We start from the raw sequence: 23,598 nt of genomic DNA, 5'->3' as shown, positions 1-23,598 counted from the left end.
GGTGGTGTGGCGGGGGATGGGACTGTAAAACTGAGTGGGAGGCAGGTCTTGGAGACAGGACTTCCTGCCTCAGAGGGGCAGATGTCCCACCCAAGGCCAATTAAGAGCCTGCGGAGCATAAAATCCTGGCGTGGCTCCCCAGATCCGGCGGAGGCTAGTTCGCCTCCGACTTTCTGGCAGGTGGATGGGGCCTCCTGACGTAAACTTCCGGCCACTATTTCTATACTTAAAGGGATTTGGAGACAGATGCGGGGAAGGTACTTTCCAATTACAGAATGCAAATTATGTAGTCATGTCCCATTACATTTAACAGGAAAAATTTACTAAGAAAACTGAAGTTGGAAGTACATAAAGTAAAAATAGATGCAACATTCACAGTAACATAATTTTAGTAGATTAAGCAGAAGTAGTTTCTCATCTTGTAACCTTCTGAACTCTGTCATGCTAGGCTCCCACCTGCCAAGAATGAGGCACATTAATTTTGTCATGAACATTGATTTTAAACAGTTACTGGAGTGAAGAAAGGACTTGTTAGATCAACCGTGGCTGGAAAAGACATTTGCATATTAACAGACAGTGTTTGGAAGGGCAAAACAGCCATTCCCTGACACATTCAACCCACAATGGACTTTTGATCACTGGACATTGAAGGTGTGAGAAGCTCGCTTTCCAGGTTGACTGCTAAGATGGCCAAATACACAAACGGACATGGTCAAACCAGCTAGTCACATGACTAACCTGCTGGGCAACCTGACTTTATTTAATTTGTATAAACAATTTGGGCAGAAAGCCATTTGCTCCTGAACTGAGACAATCTCGCCTGTCTGCTCCCATCTCTTTCTCACAAGCTTCTGAATCCACCGAAGACATATGAACCCCAAGAGAGAGAAGTCTCCTACGAACAAGGTTTAAGAATAACACTGGGCCCCAACGAAAAGCAAGATCTAACTACAATCAAGAACACTACAGTGAGCTCGAAGAACCGTAACAAAAACTCGTCAGATATTGCCTCAAACCTTTCCACTTTATTTATCTTCTGCTCTTTTCTGTCTCTATTTGCATGTGTGTATCGCATATGCATGCTAGCGTTTAAGTTTTAAGAAATTTCAACTTTTCTTCTTTAAACCGAAGAAAGCCTGTTTTGTGTTGGTTTCTTTGTCTTACAATTGGAAAGCGGTGAACAAGGATTCACCAAGGGGAAGCTAAAAACACGGTGTGTTTAAAATTAAACCCCGTTACAAGACCAGGTGACTGCTGAGAGGGACCCCTAGACACCTTTCTCACCTGGTCATAACAACTCTGAATTATAAATTTCATTTAGAATACAGTTTTACTATATTAAACTATTGAGAGACAGCCAAAATGCAACATACCTGTTTTGCATGGGAGGAGTGTACAATAGTGATGTTTTTGTAAAGATGGACACGAGGGCAGTTTTGAATTAATCAGTGTAAATAGATTTGCTGGATCCAGGATTGGCTTATTTCATGTCTTATCTCCTTTTTTGTGATTGGTTCACAACAATTATAAGAAATACTATAAAATCACAGGTACAAAATCACACTGATTTAATTGGAAACATATTGATGTCATCATGAACTGCTTTATTCATCATTTATGTTATGTCCAAAAACCACCAAATATTTGAGAAGATAACCTCATCACCTAGTGTATAACCAATATACTAAGTTGGTTACAAAAGCAGAAAGAATAATACTCACTTTATGAATTCAGGAATAAATTTTGGCTAAAATTGAAAGAAAAAGAAATTGGTTACTTAAATATATTAATTATAAAAATCCACTCAAAGTGAAAATAAACTTACATGGTGCGAAAGATCAGCATCCATTATAAAGACAAAGTTGCCAGTGGCGTGTTGTATTCCATGGATATATGCTGTTCCTAAAGTAAAAATAAATACTCAGAATGAATATGTTGAGCAGAGTTCATTTTGTTGACTTCCAAGAACACATTTAAAAATGTTTATAACTAAAATATATTTTAAAGAACAATTTAACATACAAAGCAATATACATCAAAAAGGAGCTATAGTTACAAAATGTTTGATGTTATTCAGTCTGAACATTTTATTTTAATAATTGTAGCAGTTCTTTATTACCAAAAATAACTGATTGCTTGACAACATTACTGGGTCTGTTGCTGTATATATATCAATGATTTAGATTTGCATGCAGGGAGCATGATTACGTAGTTTGCAGAGGATACGAAAATTAGCTTTGTGGCTGCTAATGAGGAAGAAAGCTGTAGACTGCAGGAAGGTATCAATGGACTGGTCAGGTGGGGAGTAAAGGAGCAAATCAAATTCAATCCAGAGAAGTGTGACATAATGCATTTGGGAAGGCAAACAAGGCAAGGGAATACAGAATAAATGGTAGGATTCTGAGAAGTGTAGAGGAACAGAGGGACCTTGGAGTGTATGTCTACAGATCCCTGAAAGTGGCAGAACAAGCAAGTAAGTTCATCAAGAAGGCATATGGGAAATTTTCCTTGATTGTTCTTATACTCTAGGCCGCGCACAGGGAGGTTATGCTAGAACTGTATAAAACGCTAGTTAGACCTCAGCTAGAGTACTTTGTACAGTACTGGTCACTGCATTACAGGAAGGATGTGATCACACTAGAGAGGGTGCAGAGGAGATTTATGAGGATGTTGCCAGGAATAGTGAATTTTAGCTATGGGGAAAAGATTGGATAGGCTGGCAGTTGTTTTCTTTGGAAAAGAGGAGGCTGAGGGGTAATTTAATTGAGACGTATAAAATAATAAGGGGCCTAGATAGAGTGGATAGGAAGAACCTATATCCCTGAGCAGAGGGGTCAATGACCAGGGGCATATATTTAAAGTAATTGGTAGAATGATTAGAGAAGAGTTGACGAGTATTTTTTTTTTCTCCCAGAGGGGTTCTGGAACTCCCTGCCTGAAAAAGGGTGGTAGATGCAGAAACCCTCAGCGCATTTAAAAAAATATTTGGATATGCATTTGAGGACCCATAACCTACAGGACAATGGACCAATAACTGGATAGTGGAATTAGACTGGATAGGTATTTTTCGGTCAGCATGGACACGATGGGTCGAACTCCTTCTGTGCCATAAATCTTTCTATGTTTCTACTAGTCAGATCACTTAACATCTGTATCACCCACTGAACATCAAGTGTAGCAGCATAGCAGTATATACATTTAAAATCATGATTTACAAAGCTGCTGAAAAATGGATCTTGCTACAAGAAAATGCGATATAGTATTCTATTGACAGCTAACTTCAGCCTAAATGGATCCTTTTCAAAACTAAATTGCACAATTCCTTGAATAGCATAAAAGCAAAATACTGCGGATGCTGGAAATCTGAAACAAAAACAAGAAATGCTTGAATAGCATGATGGATTGAGGCAGTTTGTGCTTAACCAAGTTTGCCATGGCTGTAAGGGAGTTCAAGCCTGGTAAATGACAGTTTGAAGTGTTGAAAGAGTAAGCTTTAGCGTAATTACATTCATCATGCAGGCCCCCACATACCACATTAATTTCACCACATGAACACTGATTTTTAAACTGTTACTGGAGTAAAGAAAGAACTTGTTTTAAAAAAAAAGACCCTTGACTGGAAAGACATTTGCATAGTAACAGACAATACTTGGAAAGGACAAAAGGGCCACTCACTGCTCCAATTTCATCCACAATGGACTTTTGATTATCAGACGTTGAAGGTGGAGAAGCTAGCATTCCAGGTTGGCTGCTAAGATGCTCCCAATACACATAAGAGACCTTGTCAAACCAGTCAATCACGTGACTAACTTGCTGACCAACTAGGGGAGTTTTAAATTGGAGAAAGAGTGTTTGAAGAGAGAAAGCTGTTTTCTCCTGGACTGGAAAAGACCTCTCTCCTGTCTGCTCTCATCTTCCCACCAGCTTCGGAAACCACTGAAGGCATATGAACCCCAAGAGAGAAAAGTCTCCTACAGTGAACAAGGTTTAAGAAGAATACTGGGCCCCAATGAAAAGCAAGATCTACCTACAAACAAGGACTACAGCGAGCTCGAAGCACAGTAACAAAAATCCCTCTTCAGAGATTGCCTCAAACCTCTATTTTATTTTTCTTCTGCTCTTTTCTGTTTCTATTTGCATGTGCGTATCGCGTATCCATGCTAGCATGGGACGCATGTATCCGTAGACATAAACCGAATTAGAGTTTAAGTTTAAATTTTAATAAATTTCAATTTTCTTCTTTAAACCCAAGAAAGCCTGTTTATGCTCATTTCTTTGCCTTATAATTGGAAAGCAGTGAACAAGGGTTCATCAAGGAGGAGCTCAAAACAGTGTTTAAAAATAAAATCCTGATACAGTAAGACCAGGTGAAGGCTAAAAGGAACCCCTAGACACCTTTCTCACCTGGTCATAACACATTACAGTGAATACTTACAATTCAAAGAAAAATCAATCCAATAATAATCTTCCAAAATAGAGCACACAAAGAGTTATCAAGTAACCCAGTGGTTCGTGTGTAGAATATACTTACTTCTATGGTTCTATAAACTTGAAGTAGATGGAAATGCAAGGCTATGGGTAGACAGCATTGCTGTAGCAAACAGCCCTGACAGACATAACAGGCTGAACAGCCTCTTACTATGCTATAAAACGTCTTTGGTTTTACATTACTAACTCAAATCACCAGTATGCAATTTCAGTTAATTTATAGCAACTAATATTACATGATTGGACTTATAATATTGTAAAGTCCATCGCAGCGCCACCCAAACTTCCCTCCAACCCAAAAGTCCCTGAACAAGTCAGCGCCTTTAAATTATTGTGCATATATAGCTGCGCAAAAAATTTTAAAGGGGCCACAAAAACAAAATCACCCCCAAGCACTCTACAAACAAATTTAGAAGAAATATTGGTGCCACCTACCGCTGTAATGGGCATGCTACATTTAATGTTGACACTTCTGAAATGGATTTTTCCACAGAGCTTTCAAATTTCAATTTGTAAAGGGAATGTTAAACTCAAATACTTAGTGGGTTGTAAGGGAATATGGGTGTACATTTTTGTATTCATCAATGTAGGTGGCATAAATTTTGGAAATGACATTTCCCAGTGTTTGTACCCACTCAGTATCAAGCAGTGCTATGTTAAGTAAAGAAATTTAATTTTGTAATCTGATTTAATGACATTCACAGATGAATTAGATGTTGGTGGTCTTGCCAAGTGGATTAGAGCAGTTCTCGGTGAGGAAGACATCCACTATCCCTAGCAGCTCCTGCCCTACTCAAGTCAGTGCATAAACCTCGACAGCACTTTCTTGGTTGAACAGAAAGGGGTGTGTTGCCAACCCAGCTGAAGAAACCATGAAGAGGGGAAGAGAAAGAAAGGTTGCTATGCATATACTATTACTTATATGCATATGTATGGATATATGCTTCTTAAAGTTCTTTTGAACTCCAGATTTCTTCAGTAAGCTCTGTGTAGCAGCCGAAGATGACAGGAACAAAAACTTCTGTGAAATGGTGCAAGCTAACTATGAAATGCTGAGTGAGAGAAAAGGAGTGTGGAATCTTTTTTAAACTATTCTGCATTTCAGAGTAAGCCAGGCAGGTACATATTAACAAACTCAGTTGGTCTGATTGGCCCTCAGGCTCAAGCTTGGCAATTAAAATTATTAAGTGTCTTATATAAATAAATAAAACAAACAATTGAAATTGGCAGAAATCAGACTTGTACACAACTGAGACCTTTTGCCACAATAAACAGATGTTTTCAAGCATTCAATATGCCTTTCTAGCAGTATCTAGAGCCACTGATCATTGTGCCATCAATGCACACACAGAGTGAGATTTTCTGTTGGGGCTCGGGACCCCTACGCTGGAACCATTTCAGAGTTACCGACCAAGGAGGGGTGGGCAGGTGGGCGGGGGGTGTGGGGTTTCAGAGGGGGGGGGTGCAGTATTCACAGCCCACGATTTTCCTTGAGGTCGTTAGCTAATTGGCTGGAGGTGGATTTGGCTAGCAATTAGCAGCAGTGGGTGTGGGATGGAGGCAGGACTTGGAAAGTGTGGGCCTGATTTAAAGGCATGATGGCAGCCATTATAGTGGCAGATATCTTGCAAATCAATGAAAGGCAGAAGTTAGCAGGAGGAGAGGCAGAGCCCTGGTACCTATGGCAGGATTTCCCCATGGTTTACTGATGCTGCCCTGAAGGTAATGTTCGAGGCAGAACCTGAGGGGTCCTGTTCCCAAAGGGTGGCAGGAGAAGGTCACCCAGCCAACCTAAGCAGACATGTCTGGAGGTGGCAGAATATGTCAGCCTTAGTGTCGTCTAGAGGACCTAGGTGCAGTGTCGCCACAGGTTTTATGACCTTTCTTCTGTCAAGATGAGCACCGCGCTAGGCCCAGTTGACAGGCCTCCAGTTCTGGAGGCAGCAGCAGACAACAGCTGAGCAGCCTGAGGGTGCATGATGCTCCTGAACTTGGGGAGCAATGTGTGCCCAGGGTAATTACTGACTTGTCAGCAAGGCTCAGGGCCCAGCGATTTTGAGGACCTGGCAGCACTGAACATGCAACTTCTTATTTAAATGAGCTGAGAGTATTGGTAATAGAGGCCAGCCAGCATTGCCTTATCTCTTTCTTTTGTCCTTGCAGAAGAAAAGGGCACAGAATGCAAGGGAGAGGACGCACACAGGAGGAGAGTGTGTCCAAGTTCGCCATCCTCACTGCTATGGAGGAGGCGGCAATGGATATTGCAAGGGTGGCGCTGCATGAAGAAGTGGGCGATGGAGAGATGGGAATACCTGGAGGAGAGGATGAAATGATATTGAAATCTGTAGATGAAGTGGATGGAGTGCACTCCTCTCCATCCAACAGTCTGCCAAAGCCTCAGCTGCATTGGGAAGCCTCATCTCTGCAGAGGCAGCTGCTGTCACAGGCAAATTCTCACGATCTGCTTCTTATAACTCCCAACAGGGCCAGGGGTGTAGGGGGAGCATGCCAGTGCTGCTGCAGGATTACTGCGGGCCTCGAACAAATCCAGCACTGTCACATCATTCAAGCTCACCCTCCACCAGCGCAGATACACTAACTTCGGTGGGTCCTTGTGTGCGATTAGAAAGGGGGGCACCAAGGTCTACTGCTGATCCTTTAAATAAGCCAGAGGCGAAGAAGTTCAAGGCCACAGTGACTTTAATGGTTACTGACAGGGCATGGCGAGCAGTAGTGAGAGGTCTTTCTCAAAGAGGGCACAAATCTCAGATACCATCTGCCGAGAAGGGTGGAGTCCCCAAGGAAAGGACGGGAGAAGGTACGACGAAGGCGTCCATTGCTGGAAAGGAGACAAGCAACCTTCTCCGCAGTGAGGAAATTCTACCTGAAAAGGAGAAGAAAGGGGAGGCAGCTGAAACCAGCGACCCAGCACCCGGAAACCCCTCCTCCACAGACAGAATCAATGGAGGAGGAGGCAGCAGATGGACAAACAGGTCAGTGGCAAGTGGTACAAAGGAAAACCACAAAGAAAAGACCTCCAAAAGCGGAACAGGCCACCACCCAAACAAGTGGCAAGAGGAGGCTACCGTCTGAGACAGACTACAACAGCTCATCATCACTGGACGAGGAAGCGCTGGAATGATGGCCCCTTCAAAAAAGGCGGCAGAACTCCAAGGAGCTGGAAGATAAAGGCCCCCAGCCCCCAGGCACTGGAAGCTGTGATGGGCCCGGTGTGCCCCAACCCCAAAGCGCCACACCTAGCAACATGGCTAGCGCATCCCAGCTCTGGGACAACGAGAGCAGTGATGTTTTCAAGAAGGAACAGAGGGGAACAGCAGAGGACAGCCCAATCCTTGCTGCCTACAAGACTCCCCTGATGTCACCCCAGCGGAACAAACCCTGCATGAAAAACCAAGAGGGGCTTCGGAGCCCAACGAATATGAAACAGCTTGCGCACACTATGGGTATGCAGGAACATCCCGTAGGACTGGGACTAGCAAGGACAAATGGTATGGGAAGCAACAACTAACTTTTAAAAAATGGGTATAAAGATTGCTTCAATTTATGTGCGTAGCATTAAATCCACTACGCGATGTGTTTCAACCTTGCATTACCTCGCCAAGGTCAAAGCCGACCTACTGTTTCTGCAGGAGTGTGGAATACCACACCTCAGCACCTACAGGCAGTGGTTGCGATGGTGGTCCCACAGGCCATCGATCTGGTCAGGGGGTAATGATTGCCATTCCTCCGGCCTGGGTATTCTGCTGCGGGGAGGTAACTTCACCATCTCCGAAGTTAAGGAGGTGGTGGGCGGTCGCCTCCTCGTAGAAGATGTAATGTATAACAATGCTCCACTCCGGTTGATCAATGTGTACGCCCCGGTTCAATGCAGCGAGCGGTTATCTGTCTTCCAGCAGCTCCCACTGCTGCTGGCGATGTCCAGGCCGGTCATCCTAGGCGATGACTTCAACTGCATCATTGATGCAGTTGGACGATCTGGCAGAGATGATAGCAAACTGGACGTTACGTCCAGATTCCTAATAGAAACAGCTAAAGATGCCAAACTACAAGACGTCTTCAGAAAACCTGCAGACGGAGCGCAGCGTAGATACACCCGGTCAAGATCGGACGGGTCTCCCCGTTCCAGGATTGACTTCCTGTTTGTGTCCCGTGCTGTCACGGTCGGATCCACCGACCACTGCCTCTTACTGACTGACTGTCACTAACAGGACGACCAGCGGGTTGGCAGGGGGACGTGGAAGCTCAATGCTACACTGCTAACCCCAGAGAACGTTGAGGAACTCAAAAGGGATTACAAAGGTTGGAGGACTGTGAAACCCCTCTCTGAGTCTCCAGTTCACTGGTGGGAAGCGATCAAGGAGATCAAGAGGTTCTTTATCCTCAAAGGGGTTCAGAGGACGAGAGAGAGATAGAGGGAAATGTCCCGACTCCACAAAAGTATGCAAAATCTGCTCCGGCTGCAGTCGATGGGGGTTGAGGTCAAGGAGGATCTCCAAGAGGTGAAGAGCCAGCAGGCCTCGCTCTTTGCCACGGAGGCCTCCAAGATCATCTTCCGGTCCAGAGTCCGCTCCGTTGAGCAGGATGAGACCTGTTCGCGTTACTTCTTCCAAAAGGTACACAGAGAGAGCTCTGTTATCAGCAGCCTGAAGGAAGAGGATGGCTCGGTAACGTCTTCGCAGTCCGACATACTAAGGATCAGCAAATCTTTTTATGCTGGGCTGTATGACACGAAGCCCACAGACAGCAGAGCCTCCCTGTCCTTCCTGCTATCTATCACAGAGGTCTTAGATGACAGCATGAGGGAGAGACTGGACAAGCCGCTAACTCTGGACGAGCTTACAAAGGCAGTCGAGTCCTTCGAGACGAGTAAAACTCCCGGAAGCGATAGCTTACCGGTTGAGTTGTATTCGGCCCTGTGGGACTGGGTCGGCCCAGACCTGCTGGAAGTATACGAAAGTACGCTCCTGGCCGGCAGAATGTCAGAATCCATGAGGAAAGGCATCATCACCCTCATCTACAAGCGGTAGGGGGAAGAGGGCAGAAATCAGCGCCCCAACTCACTGCTTAATGTTGACTACAAGATTCTGTCCAAAGTCATAGCCAGTCGAGTCAAGTCTGCTCTGGAGTTGGTGATCCATCCTGATCAGACCTGTACTGTACCCGGCAGGAAGATCTCTGATAGTCTCGCGCTACTCAGGGATACGATCGCCTATGTACAGGACAGGAGGGTGGACACCTGCCTCATCAGCCTGGACCAGGAGAAGACATTTGACAAGATATCGCACACCTACATGATGGACGTGCTTTCCAAAATGGGATTTGGGGAGGGAATCTACAATTGGATCAAACTGCTTTACACAAACATCAGTAGCGCAGTCTCAATCAATGGGTGGGAATTGGAAAGTTTCCCAATCCAATCTGGAGTCAGACAGGGCTGTCCTCTCTCCTCGGTCTTGTCTGTTTGCTGTATCGAACCCTTTGCTTAGTCTATTAGAAAGGATGTGAGCATAAGAGGGGTGACAATCCCAGGCAGTGGAGGCACTCAGGTTAAAGCCTCCCTGTACACGGATGACTTCGCCGTCTTCTGCTCGGATCCGCTGTCTGTGCGCAGACTGATGAGCATCTGCGACCAATTCGAACTGGCCTCGGGTGCCAAGGTAAACTATGGCAAGAGCGAGGCCATGTTCTTTGGGAACTGGGCTGACCGATGCTTTGTCCCCTTCACCGTCAGGTCAGACTACCTGAAGGTGCTGGGAATATGGTTCGGAAGAGCCGGGGCGTTCTCCAAAACCTGGGAGCAGCAAGTAGCCAAGGTACAACACAAGCTGAGCATGTGGGGGCAGCAATCTCTCTCCATTGTGGGTAAGAACCTGGTCATCAGGTGCGAGACGCTCAAGTTGTTGCTGTACATGGCGCAGGTCTGGCCCATACCCCACTCCTGCGCTGTGGCTTTCACCCGAGCCATTTTCCGCTTCATCTGGGGATCCAAAAGCGACCGGGTCCGGAGGGACACCATGTTCAAACCTCTGGATAAGGGCGGGAAAAATGTACCCAACGTCGCCCTCATCCTGATGACTACCTTCGTGTGCGGCTGCATCAAGCTGTGTGTAGACCTCCAGTACGCAAACTCCAAGTGTCACTACGTGCTGAGGTTCTATCTGTCCCCGGTGTTGCGAAGGATGGGCCTGGTCACATTGCCGCGGAACGCTCCATGCAGCTGGACTGTGCCGTATCACCTATCTTTCGTGGAGCAGTTTCTGCGGAAAAACACCTTTGACCGCCAAATGATCAGGCAGTGCTCTGCACGGAACGTCCTCAAGGCCCTACGCGAAAAGGAGACGGTGGATCCTGTGGGATGGTTCCCCGAGCAGACCGCCAAAGTCATTTGGCGGAATGCCTCATCACCAGAACTTTCAAACAAGCACCATGATGTAGCTTGGCTGGTGATGAGAAGAGTCCTCCCAGTCAGATCCTTCCTGCACGCCCGAACTCTCACCCCCTCCGCACAATGCCCTTGCGGTGGCTGTGGTGGGTAAGAGATGGTTGCCCACCTCCTTCTGGAATGTGTCTTTGCAAAGCAGGTGTGGAAAGAGATGCAGTGGTTTTTGTCGAGGTTCATCCCAAGCAGCTCTATAACACAGGGGTCTGTGCTCTACGGGCTGTTACCAGGAATGCACACCGAGACAAACATCAACTGCTGCTGGAGGACTATCAATTCGGTGAAAGACGCCCTTTGGTCTGCCCGAAACTTGCTGGTCTTCCAGCGCAAAGTGTTGTCCACAACCGAATGTTGCAGACTGGCACATTCCAAAGTCCAGGACTACGTGCTGAGGGACGCACTAAAGCTTGGGGTAGCCGCAGCAAAGGCTCAATGGGGAAAGACCACTGTGTAAGGTCCCCCCACCAAGCTGAACTGAGAGGCTGGATCCATGGGAAACCCCTCCAACAGTATCGAGAAAATTTTGTGTGCTGTAAAATGTAAAAATGTAAATGGTAGGGTTGTGAGGCAACACATGATTGTATTGAAGGAAACTGTTCTCCTTTGCACAGTTTGTATTTTTTGACTTGGTGCTGCTTGAAACGGTTTGGTAATGTTTTTTTTAATACAGATTTCTATGAATAAAGTATATTTTGGAAATATAAAAAAAAAAAGTCCCCTGTGGCACTGAATCACTGGCATGGTTAGGTAGCTTTGGCAGTACTCGATGCGGAGGGTATGGCCTTCGTTGCCTTCCTGCCCCTCGTCCCTTTCCTCTGCCCTTCTCATGCCCAGGGCTCTGCATCTGCTCCCGAGGATGTTGATCCTCATCGCTACTCATCCCTATCTGAGTATCTTAATCCCATGACCAAATGTTGCCTTACTTGTGGTCAGCTGCACTCACAATGCTTACTGGATCCCCCCCCCAGATGGCATGGCCCCTCAATCCTCGGAGGGTTGCGACCGCCTCCAGTGACTGAGTGTGCACAGTCTACTTGCTCCGGTAACTCTGCTCACCCGATGACAACTGTGTGCCAATGGATGAGTGCCCCTCTCAACTGTGCACCCTTTTATGGGCCCACCTAATTGAATGGCATGGCCGTGAATGGCTCCCTGTTGTGTTGCCGCCTCCTTCTACTTGGACTGTTCCAGATCCATCGAGTAACCTGTGCCTCCCCGGGCAAAAAAGCAAACTGGCTCTTGACAAGCTGACAACAAGCTTGTTAACAAGCTTCATTGACCACTGATCTGAATCAGGTCGGCTGTCAGGCCCCACCTTCCCTTTTCCTGAGCAAAATGGCCGACAGTATGAATGGCGACGGCAAGCTGGCATGATGGCTGGTGGCACCAAATTACATGACTGCCCACCTCCATATTGGGGGGAGGTGAATTCTGCCCAGTGTCTTAGACAGTACTTTAAAAAAGGCAGCATTCATACTCCAGCAGTTAAGTCATTAAAAAAAAACTGATTCATTGGTGTCAATTCATTATTAATTCAGAGATGTAATTAGATATCTAGGCTTGCAAAAACCTTATTGTGCACACCTCTGAATGGCAGCATTTATTGCTAGTTGAGTGGTTTGCTTGGCTGCTTCAGAGGGCAGTTAAGAGTCACATATAGGCCAGAGAGCATCTAAAGGACATTACTAAGTCAGTTGAACTTTTAAATATAATTTGATAGATTCTCTGGATTATTAGTCTAGGCCTCTGGATTACTATTCCAGTAATGCAACCATTACTCTACAGTAACCGAGATAGAAACAAAAACACTAAGCTCTGCTTAAACGGATTTAAAATATTCCACAATGCAGCAGTGTTATCCCATTTTAAGCATTAGAAATGATCAGAACATTTAGATTGCTGAAATTAGTAAACGAGAAGTTCCATTTTCAATAAATTATTTTCATTACAGACCACAATATATAAATCAAGTAACTTAAGATTCAACTGTTGATTAAAATAGCTTTTTAAGTTTTTGTTCATAAAGAACAACAACATAGCTCTTACCTAATCCCAGCTTCTTTGCTCTAGGTCTCAGCAGCTGTGAAAACATTCAACAGTAATTACAGCAAAATCCCCAAGAATTCTATTTGAAAGCCACATGTTACAGTAAAGCACAGTTTATACAGAGCCTATTGTTCTTAATCAACTTGAAAGCTATAGGCAACTTTATGTCTTACACAGAGATTACACTCATTATTTTAATTACTGTCAGATCCTCTGTGGCATTGCTCAAAATGGTTTCACTGTCACAATGGGAGGAGATTTCTGTGGTGGGGAAGTGAGGATTCACACCTCCACTAAAAAGATTTAGGAAGAAATTAGTAATAGATCAGTTCCAAAACAGTGTGGAGAAAATATTTTTTAAACTGGTTGCTGGAAAATAAAGTGCTCTCATTACCCACTGCAAGTGGATAAATAAAAGCATTCCCCTTACACATCACTGTGTGATCAAGTAATCTCTGCAAGTAACATGGGAAAGCCTTTACTGTTCATCTTTTTACTACATGGGATTTTGTGGCAAAAGCCAAAAAAAATTGAATCTTTGCAAAACGTAAAACTAACTTGCTACAGTTTTTTGATGAGGTAACAGAGGGTAGATGTGGTATACATGGACTTCCAAAAGACATTTGATAAAGTACACATCAGGCTTGTCAGCAAAGTTAGAGCCTAATGAATAAAAGAAACAGTAAGCAGCATGGATATGAAATTGGTTAAATGAAAGGAAACGGAGAGTAAGTGGTGAACAATTGTTTTTCGGACTGGAGGAAGGCATACAGTGGAGTCCCCCAGGGGTCAGTATTAGGACCCACGCTGTTCCTGATATATATATTAATGACCTAGAGGTTGGTGTTGTTATGACCAGGTGAGAAAGAGGTCTAGGGTTCCCTTTCAGCCTTCACCTGGTCTTACTGAAACGGGGTTTTATTTTTAAACTAAAAACAAGAAATGCTGGAATCACTCAGCAGGTCTGGCAGCATCTGTGGAAAGAGAAGCAGTGTTAACGTTTCGGGTCAGTGACCCTTCATCAGTGTTCCGATGAAGGGTCACTGACCCGAAACGTTAATTCTGCTTCTCTTTCCACAGATGCTGCCAGACCTGCTGAGTGATTCCAGCATTTCTGGTTTTTATTTCAGATTTCTAGCATCTGCAGTATTTTGCTTTTATTTTATTTTTAAACACTGTTTTTAGCTCCCCCTTGGTAAATCCTTGTTCACCGCTTTCCAACTAAAAGGTAAAGAAATGAGCACAAACAGGCTTTCTTAGGTTTAAAGAAAGATTGAAATTTATTAAAACTTAACCCCCAATTCAGTTGATGCCTACAGATACACGACGCGTCCACGCTAGCATGCATACACAATACGCACATGCAAATAGAAACTGAAAAGAGAAGAAAAATAAAGTGGAAGGGTTTGAGGCAGTGTCTGAAGAGTTTTTTTATTACAGGTCTTCGAGCTCACTGTAGAGTCCGTATTTGTAGGTAGATCTTGCTTTTCGTTGGGGCCCAGTATTTTTCTTAAACCTTGTTCACTGTAGGAGACTTTTCTCTCTTGGGGTTCATGTGGCTTCAGTGGGTTTCAGTTCCGTGAGAAAGGGATGGGAGCACAGGCAGACAGGAGGTCTTCTTCAGTCAGCAGCAAAGAGCTTTCTCAGTTTAAACACTGTCTCTGCAACTTAAAACTTCCCAAACTGGCCAGCAGGGTAGTCACGTGACTGGTATAACCACTGCTGGCTGTGTGTATTGGGTGGGTCAGTGAATGGTCCTTGGTCTACAAACACTGTCTGTTAATATGCAAAAATGTCTTTCCAGTCAGGGGCCAGGCAACTCCTTGTAACAGTCCTTCACTTCTTCCCAGCAACAATTTCAAATTTAATGTCCATGTGGCAAAATTAATATGCCTCATTCTTGGCAGGTGGGGGCCTGCATGACAGTGGACAAGGCACAATTGCAAAATTTGCAGATGACAAAATTTGGAAGTTTTATAAACTGTGTGGAAGATAGTGATGAACTTCAAGAGGACATAGGCTGATGGAATGGGCAGACAAATGGAAAATGAAATTTAATGCAGAAAAGTGATTCATTTTGTGAGGAAGAATGAGGATAGGCAAAACAAAATAAAGGATACAAGTCTAATGGGAGTGCAGGAGCAGAGGGACCTGGGGGTATATGTGCACAAACCATTGAAGGTGGCAGGACAAGTTGAGAAAGCAGGAACCCTGGGCTTTATAAGTAGGAGCATAGAGTACAAAAGCAAGGAAGTTATGATAAACCTGTATAAAACACTGCTTCGGCCTCAACTGGAGTACTGTGTCCAGTTTTGGGCATCATGCTTTAGGAAGGATGTGAAGGGATTAGAAAGGGTGCAGCAAAGATTCGTGAGAATGGTTCCAGGGATGAGGAACTTCAGTTACGTGGATAGACTGCAGAAGAGGAAATTTGATGGAGGTCTCCAAAATCATGAGGGGTCTGGACAGAGTAGATGGAGAGAAACTGCTCCCGTTGGCAGATGTATTGAAAGCCAGAAGGCACCGACTTAAGGTGATTAGCAGAAGAAGCAACAGCAACATGAGGAAAAACTTATTTTATGCAGTGAGTGGTTAGGATCTGGAATGTACTGCCTGAGAGTGTGGTGGAGGCAGATTCAATCATGATTTTCAAAAGGGAATTGCCCAATTACCTGAAGAGAAAAAAATTGAAGGACTACAGGGCAGAGTGCGGTACTAGGTAAGTTGCTCTTGCAAAGAGCTGGCAGGGACACAACGGGCCAAATGGCCTCCTTCTGTGCTGTAACCAATCTATGATTCTATAACTGCATCTTTTCACCTTTACCAAATAGCTGTACAACAGCATTCATTACTAACAGGTTCAGCTTAAGAAACAAGTTTAAATTCAGAGCTTTTTAAAAAAACAAACTTGCATTTACACCTGATCTCATGTCAGAAATGTCCTGGGCCTTTTACTTATAATTAATTATTTTGAAAACAAATGTGACAGCCATTTTACAATAGCAATGCCCCACAAACTGCAATAAAATGAATTACCAGGTCAATCTATTTCTGGTGATCTTAGCTGAGGGAAAATTTTATCCATGGCACTGAAAGAATACTCTGCTCTTGTCCAAATAGTGCTTCAGAATCTTTAATGCCCACCTGCATCACTGAAATAGGCAGATGGGCCTTAGTTTAACATCACATTCCAAAAGATGGTACCTCTGATAATGCAATATACTCAATCCTGGTTTGGGGCCCGAACACACAACTGCCTAACTCAGAGGTAGGTATCACTAACTTTGCCCAAACTTCAATAATGGTATCATCCCACCACTACCTTTCCCCGAGCAGTACGATCTCTCTCGATTACACATACACACAAAACCAAATCACAACTCTCCCCTCCCCCACCACAATAGAATGTGTGACTGTGTCTCACACCACCTGAACCAGACCCTTCTCCACATTTCCCTCCTCAACATGGTCTCTCTCTTCCTCCTTCCTCAACATGCATTTTTCCTTCTCTATACATTCCTCTCAAAAGGTTCTCTCCAATTCTTTTCCTCCCACTAACAAAGGTAATTCTCCTCCTCATCTCCCTGTAATAGGGTTTTCCTCCCTCTATACCTGCACTCAATAAAGTCTCTCCTCCTGCAGGGGGTGGGGAACTCTAGCTCCACCAAATAAGATGTCAAGGGCCACAGGAACAGGAGTAAACAACAACAACCTATATTTTTATAGCACTTTTAACCTAATAAAACATCCCAAGGTGCTTTACAGGAGCATTATAAAACAAAATATGACACCAAGCTACAAAAGGAGTCATCAGATCAGATGACCAAAAGCTTAGTCAAAGAGGTAGGTTTTACAGAGTGTCTTAAAGGAGGAAAGCAAGTTGGAGAGGTAGAGAGGGTATTTCAGAGCTTGGGGCCTAGGCAACTGAAGGAAAGCCAATGGTGGAGCAATTAAAATCAGGATGCACAAGAGACCAGAATAGAGGAGTGCAGATATCTTGGAGGGTTGTGAGGCCAGAAGAGATTACAGAAATAGGGTGGGTCAAGGCCATGGGGGGATTTGAAAACAAGGATGAGAATTTTAAAATCAAGACATTGCTTGACCAGGATCAGTGAGCACAGGGGTGATAGGGGAACTTGGTGCAAGATATGGGCAGCAGAGTTCTGGATGACCTCAAGTTTATGGAGAGTAGAATGTGGGAGACCAGCCAGGAGTGCGCTGGAATAGTTAGAGGTAAGGGTGGAATGAGTGAGGATTTCAGCGGCAGATGAACGGAGACAGGGAAAAAGTTGGACAATGTTAGTGGTCGAATATGAGGTCAGAAATTCATCTGGGGTCAAATGGGACAACGAGGTTACGAACAGACTGGCTTAATCTCAGACTATTGCCAGGGACAGAGATGGAATCATTAGCTAGGGAACGGAGTTTGGAGCAGGGACCGGAAACAATGGGTTCAGTCTTCCCAATAGAAAGTCACAGAACCCTTCAAGCATGCTCCACCATTCAGTAAGATCATAACTGTTCTCTGACCTAACTCCAAAAACCACCTTTGCCCCATATCCCTCAATACCTTTGGTTAACAAAAATCTATCAATCTTATATTTAAAATTAATAATCGATCTAGCATCAATAGCCGTTTGTGGAAGAGTTTCAAACTTGTTACCACCCTTTGCATGTAGAAGTGTTTCCCAATTTCAAAAATTCTGGCTCTAATTTTTAGACCATGCTCCCTAGTCCTAGAATCCCCAACCAGTATAAATAGTTTCTCTCTATCTACTCTCTCTGTTCCCTTTAATATCTTGTAAACTTTGATCAAATCATCCCTTAACCTAAATTCCTGGAAACCCTCGTATATGAAATCTCCTCTTGTAATGTAACCCTTCGAATCCAAGTATCATTCTGGTAAATCTATGGTGCACTCCCTCCAAAGGTGTGCTGCCCAGAACTGCTCACACTACTCCAGGTGTGACCTAACTAGGGCTTTACATTGCTATAGCATAACTTCTATCGCCTTGTATTCTAGTCTTGTAGATATAAAGGTCAGCATTCCATTAGCCTTTTTCATTATTTACTGTACCTATTTGTGACATTTTAGTGATTCAAGTGCATGGATCGTCAAGTCTCTTTGGACCTCCACTGCATCTAACTTTCCACTATTTAGAAAGTACCTCGTTCAATCTATTTTAGGTCCAAAGTGGGTGATCTCACATTTGCCTACATTGAAATCCATTTGCCACAATTTTGCCCATTCATTTCATCTATTAATACCTTTGTAATTTTATGCTTCCATCTACACTGCTTCCAACACCGCTCATTTTTGTGTCATCTGCAAACTTGGATATCTGGTTTTCTATCCCATCTAAGTCATTAATAAATGTGGTGAATACTTGAGCCCCCAACACAGATCCTTGCAGGACACCACAAGTCACATTCTGCCAATTAAGAGACTCTAGCCATTATCTTTACTCTGCTCCCTGCCATTCAGCTGGTTTCCTAACCAGGACAGTAATCTGTCTTCAATTCCACGGGCATCAACTTTAGCTAAGTCTCTTATGACGGACTTTATTGAAAGCCTTCTGGAAGTCCATATTTCTCTCTTTAGGCTTACAAACAATGCTTGGGCAAGGGGCATTTGGTGCCTGTGAAACTCCATTACCATCTCTCTTCACACTCTTCTCCCTCCACACAATCTTTCAATCTCTCTTAACAATTGCTCTTTCAATCTTTTTCCTCTCAACAGAAGCTCTCTCATCCTCCAAACACAAAAGCCCCAATTTTCACAATAGACCGCAAGTCCTATAGATGGAGTTGGAGGGAGAAGTCAAATCGTTCAGCCCTTCGTACCTGTGTAGGCTTTGTCAGTCTTCCACTCTAACCTAGCAGAAAGTGGTAGCTAATCAGAAGAATGTCAGGCAACAGTGAGCCATCATGAGGGACATGACGAAATAGTCATGAGAGCCGATCTGCATATTTTAAAAAAGGAACCTGTTGCCTTCTGACAGCTGTCCATCTCGCATGCGCAGACAAGCAAGTTAAGATCGCAACCACTGAGAAGTCAGCAGGATCAGTGCAGGTAAGTCGGACGAGCCATTTTGACTGCCTGCCAGGCATCAAGTGCCAGCACCTTGTCTGGATGGGGTGGTGTTATGACCAGGTGAGAAAGAGGTCTAGGGAACCTTCACCTGGTCTTACCGTAACAGGGTTTAATTTTAAACACACCTTTTTTTTTTTAAGCTCCCCCTTAGTGAATCCTTGTTCACTAACCTCCAATTCTAAGGCAAAAAAACTAGCCAAACAGTTTTTCTTAGGTTTAAAGAAAAAAGGTTGAACTTTATTCAAATTAAACTCGAATTCTGTTAACGCCTACTGGTACACGATGCGCCCACACTAGCATGTATATGCAATACACATATGCAGATAGAGAAAGAAAAGGGATGAAGAAATAAAGTGGAAAACTTTGACGCAATAACTGAAGATGGCTTTGGTTACTGTGCTTTTCGTTGGGGCCCGGTATTCTTCTTAAACCTTGTTCCATTTAGGAGACTTTTCTCTCTTGAAGTTCGTGCGTCCTCAGTGGGTCCAGAGGCTTGTGAGAAAGACATGGGAGCAGACAGGAGTGGTCTTTTCACTCCAGGAGCAAACAATCTTTCAGAATTCAAAAACTGTGGCTAGTTCAAAAAACCCTGGACCAGCTAGTCATGTGACCAGCTGGAATTAACCAGTTTTGGCTTTTGTGGATTGCATCACCTTAGCTGTCTCTGGAATGCTCTTCCTTACACCTTCAATGTCTGGTGATCAAAATCCAGTGTGGGCTGAACGTGTCAGGGAATGACCCTTCTCTCTCCACAAGCACTGTCTGAGTATGCAAATATTTTTCAGCTAAGTGTCTGGCAGCCCTTGTAACGGGCCTTCTCTTCTTCCCAGCAACAGTTTAAAATCAATGTTCATATGACAAAATTAATATGACTCATTCTTGGCAGGTGGGGGCCTGCATGACAGGTGGGTTTGATGTAGTCTTTTTATATAATTGTATAAATGTTGTGTCTAAATAATTTTATAATCTGAAAAATACATACAATAATTATTGAAACTCCACTTATTAAAAATAAGTTTAATTAAATATCAACATAAGTTTTTTCAGGTCCATTTGAAACAATACATAGGCTCTGATGCTAGCTCAAGGCAGGTTTTGGGATGGTGGGTGGTGAGGTGAGCTGGAAATTCACCTGGTGCTCCAAATACAAGGCAAGGGCTATTTTAGTTTCTTTTTAAGGCTTTTGCAAAGCAGAAGTCCGAGACGGCAGTGGCTTCAGCTATCCTTGTGGGACCCAGAAGAGCATTCCTGCTACACCTGGCCCCACAAGTATCCGTCTCTCTTTCACCTTTAACAGAGTTTCTTTCACTTGCTCTCGCCAACATCTTTTTTCTCATTCTCTTTGTTCTTCCAACAGTTTTCCTCTTTCTCACCATCAATTCTCCTTGGTCACAAGTTGTACACACTAGAACAGATCAAACCAATGAGCTCTTCTTTGCTCATCACATCCAAGCTGACAGATTTTTTAAAATGGCCACACAGCATTATGACTGCATCTTCATTTTGTTTCTCTTTAAATGCTTCAGTTTTAGTTTTAAAAAAAAGGAAAAAGTCAAGGTTGGTCATTTACAATAATAATATTATTCAAGAACCTCGGAAGGAACAACAACCATCCATTCACCAAAGTTTGCCATGCACTTCAAATGAGAAAGTTAGTCCACAAATGACCAACGAGATAAAGACACAGCTGTAAAGCATGCAGATAACTATCTAAATATGCCCCTTCCACTCTTCTTTGGCCTCCTTATCTCGAGAGACAATGGGCAAGCGCCTGGAGGTGGTCAGTGGTGTGTGGAGCAGCGCCTGGAGTGGCTATAAAGGCCAATTCTAGAGTGACAGGCTCTTCCACAGGTGCTGCAGAAAAATTTGTTTGTCGGGGCTGTTACACAGTTGTCTCTCCCCTTGCGCTTCTGTCTTTTTTCCTGCCAACTGCTAAGTCTCTTCAACTCGCCACATTTTAGCCCCGCCTTTATGGCTGCCCGCCAGCTCTGGCGAACGCTGGCAACTGACTCCCACGACTTGTGATCAATGTCACAGGACTTCATGTCGCATTTGCAGACATCTTTAAAGTGGAGACATGGACGGCCGGTGGGTCTGATACCAGTGGCGAGCTCGCTGTACAATGTGTCTTTGGGGATCCTGCCATCTTCCATGCGGCTCACATGGCCAAGCCATCTCAAGCGCCGCTGACTCAGTAGTGTGTATAAGCTGGGGATGTTGGCCGTCTTGAGGACTTCTGTGTTGGAGATACGGTCCTGCCACCTGATGCCAAGTATTCTCCGGAGGCAGCGAAGATGGAATGAATGGAGACGTCGCTCTTGGCTGACATACGTTGTCCAGGCCTCGCTGCCATAGAGCAAGGACACTGAGGACACAGGCTTGATACACTCGGACTTTTGTGTTCCGTGACAGTGCGCCATTTTCCCACACTCTCTTGGCCAGTCTGGACATAGCAGTGCAAGCCTTTCCCGTGCGCTTGTTGATTTCTGCATCTAGAGACAGGTTACTGGTGATAGTTGAGCCTAGGTAGATGAACTCTTGAACCACTTCCACTATGGACAAATAAAAAGATTGATTTCAGGAAGACTGGTTGAAATGAACATATGTTACAAGAGATTTATTTTAATGGTATGACTGTGCATAGAACTGAAAGAAAGCATACTGCAGAAGCACAGGCAATATAAATTTCATATGCTACTCATTTGGTGTTGTGATATAATAGGATGCCCTAGTTTTTAATGGAATGATTTATTTCATTTTTAGGGATTGCGGAATTCAGTTTAAAAAGGACTAGTGCACTTCCTTTTTTTTTTTTTGAGTGCTGGGATAACTCCATGATGCCATGTTCCCAGTGGGGATCAACACTTGGAAGAAGCATGGGTCAGAGATAGAATTACAGCACAGTAGCCCCAATTTTTCCATGAGTGTTCACCCATTCTCCCTGCTGGCAGTGCAGGATCTCTCATTAACTCTTCTTTCGAAATCACTGTGCTCCATCCATCGACTATTTTTTTTACCTGACAAAACAAATGTTGATTATGAAAGGCAAGATGCTGTGGTGGTTTTTTGTGGGGAAAAGGAGAATAAACATGAATCCTGAATGCCTCACTTATTTTATGGAAAACAGAAATGCCTTTTTTTTGAGATTGCAGTCCAGTTCCCTACCTCATGTATGCAGACACATCAAGGTCAAAAGAACAAAGTACTGGGAAAAAGAACATTTTTTCCCTCTCTGAAATCTGTGTTCAAGATTAAGTACTCACATATCTGGCATGCTCAAGATAAAGGTTATTCAGAGAATTTGATGCACTCCTCCAATAATGCACCTGAATTACAGACTCAAAAGGTCAACCCACTAATTGGGTGCATGTTGTAGGTTTTAGAGTGCTCAGAAAGGATCACTGGAATGGCAGAGGATATCCTTATTGTTGTAGTTGGTTGAGCTGACAGTGAATGAAAGAGACAGCCCCTCTCTGGAAAGTAAACCATCAAAATCAGGCTGGGTGTAACTCAGGGTTAACTATGATTGAAATAGTGCTATAGATAAAAAGAACTGTATCACTTGCAAAAGTTTTTTTTATTTGTTCATGGGATGTGGGTGTCACTGGCAAAGCCAGCATCTGTTGCCTATCTCTAATTATCCATGAGAAGGTGGTTGTGAGTTGCTGCCTTGAAGTGCTGCAGTCCATCTGGTGCAGGTACACCCACAGTGCTGTTAGAAAGGGAGGTCCGGCTTATCGACCTAGAAACAATGAAGGAACGGCGATATAGTTCCAAGTCAGGATGGTGTGTGACTTGAAGGGGAGCTTGCAGGTGATGGTGTTCCCATGTGACTGCCACCCTTGTCCTTCTAGACAGTAGAGGTCGTGGGTTTGGAAGGTGCTGTCGAAGGAGGCGTGGCGAGTTGCTATAGTGCATCTTGTATATGGTACACACTGTGCGCCAGTGGTGGTGAGAGTGAAAATTTAAGGTGGTGGGTGGGGTTCCAATCAAGTAGGTAGCTTTGACTTGGATGGTGCCGAGCTTCTTGAGTGTTGTTAGAGCTGCACTCATCCAGGCAAGTGGAGAATATTCCATCACACTCCTGATTTGTGCCTTTTAGATGGTGGACAGGCTTTGCGAAGCCAGGTGGAGTGTTACTCGCTGCAGAATTTCCAGCCTCTGACATGCTCTTGTAGCCACAGTATTTAAATGGCTGGTCCAGTTAAGTTTCTGGTCAATGGTAACCCCAAGATGTTGCTGGTGGGGGATTCAGTAATGGGTATGCTGTTGAACATCAAGGGGAGACGGTTAGATTCTCTTTTGTTGGAAATTATCATTGCCTGGCACTTGAGGCACGAATGTTACTTGCCACTTACTAGCCCAAGCCTGAATGTTGTCCAGACATTGCTACATGCAGGCATAGACAGCTTCAGTATCTGAGGAGTTGCGAATGGTACTAAACACTGCAAGGATCAGCAAACATTCCCATATCTTGATGAGGAGGGAAGGTCATTGATGAAGCAGCTCA

General features: G+C 44.1%; 1 protein-coding gene across 2 annotated transcripts in view; it reads right to left on the bottom strand.

Annotated features, from left to right (window-relative positions):
* Positions 1 to 23,598, bottom strand: part of dpm1 (dolichyl-phosphate mannosyltransferase subunit 1, catalytic) — a 77,587-nt gene that overhangs the window by 18,881 nt on the left and 35,108 nt on the right. For both annotated transcript variants that reach the window (XM_068048171.1, XM_068048169.1), the window contains exons 3-5: positions 12,995 to 13,028; positions 1,826 to 1,902; positions 1,722 to 1,747 (exon numbers count right to left, since the gene is read on the bottom strand). In XM_068048171.1, the coding sequence (XP_067904272.1) occupies positions 1,722 to 1,747; positions 1,826 to 1,902; positions 12,995 to 13,028 (137 nt within the window). The remainder of the gene's footprint in view (positions 1 to 1,721; positions 1,748 to 1,825; positions 1,903 to 12,994; positions 13,029 to 23,598) is intronic.

Source organism: Heterodontus francisci, chromosome 16, assembly GCF_036365525.1.
Source record: "Heterodontus francisci isolate sHetFra1 chromosome 16, sHetFra1.hap1, whole genome shotgun sequence".
NCBI lineage: Eukaryota > Metazoa > Chordata > Chondrichthyes > Heterodontiformes > Heterodontidae > Heterodontus > Heterodontus francisci.
Note: the sequence above shows the minus strand (reverse complement) of the source record. Positions and strands in the feature narration are given on the sequence as shown.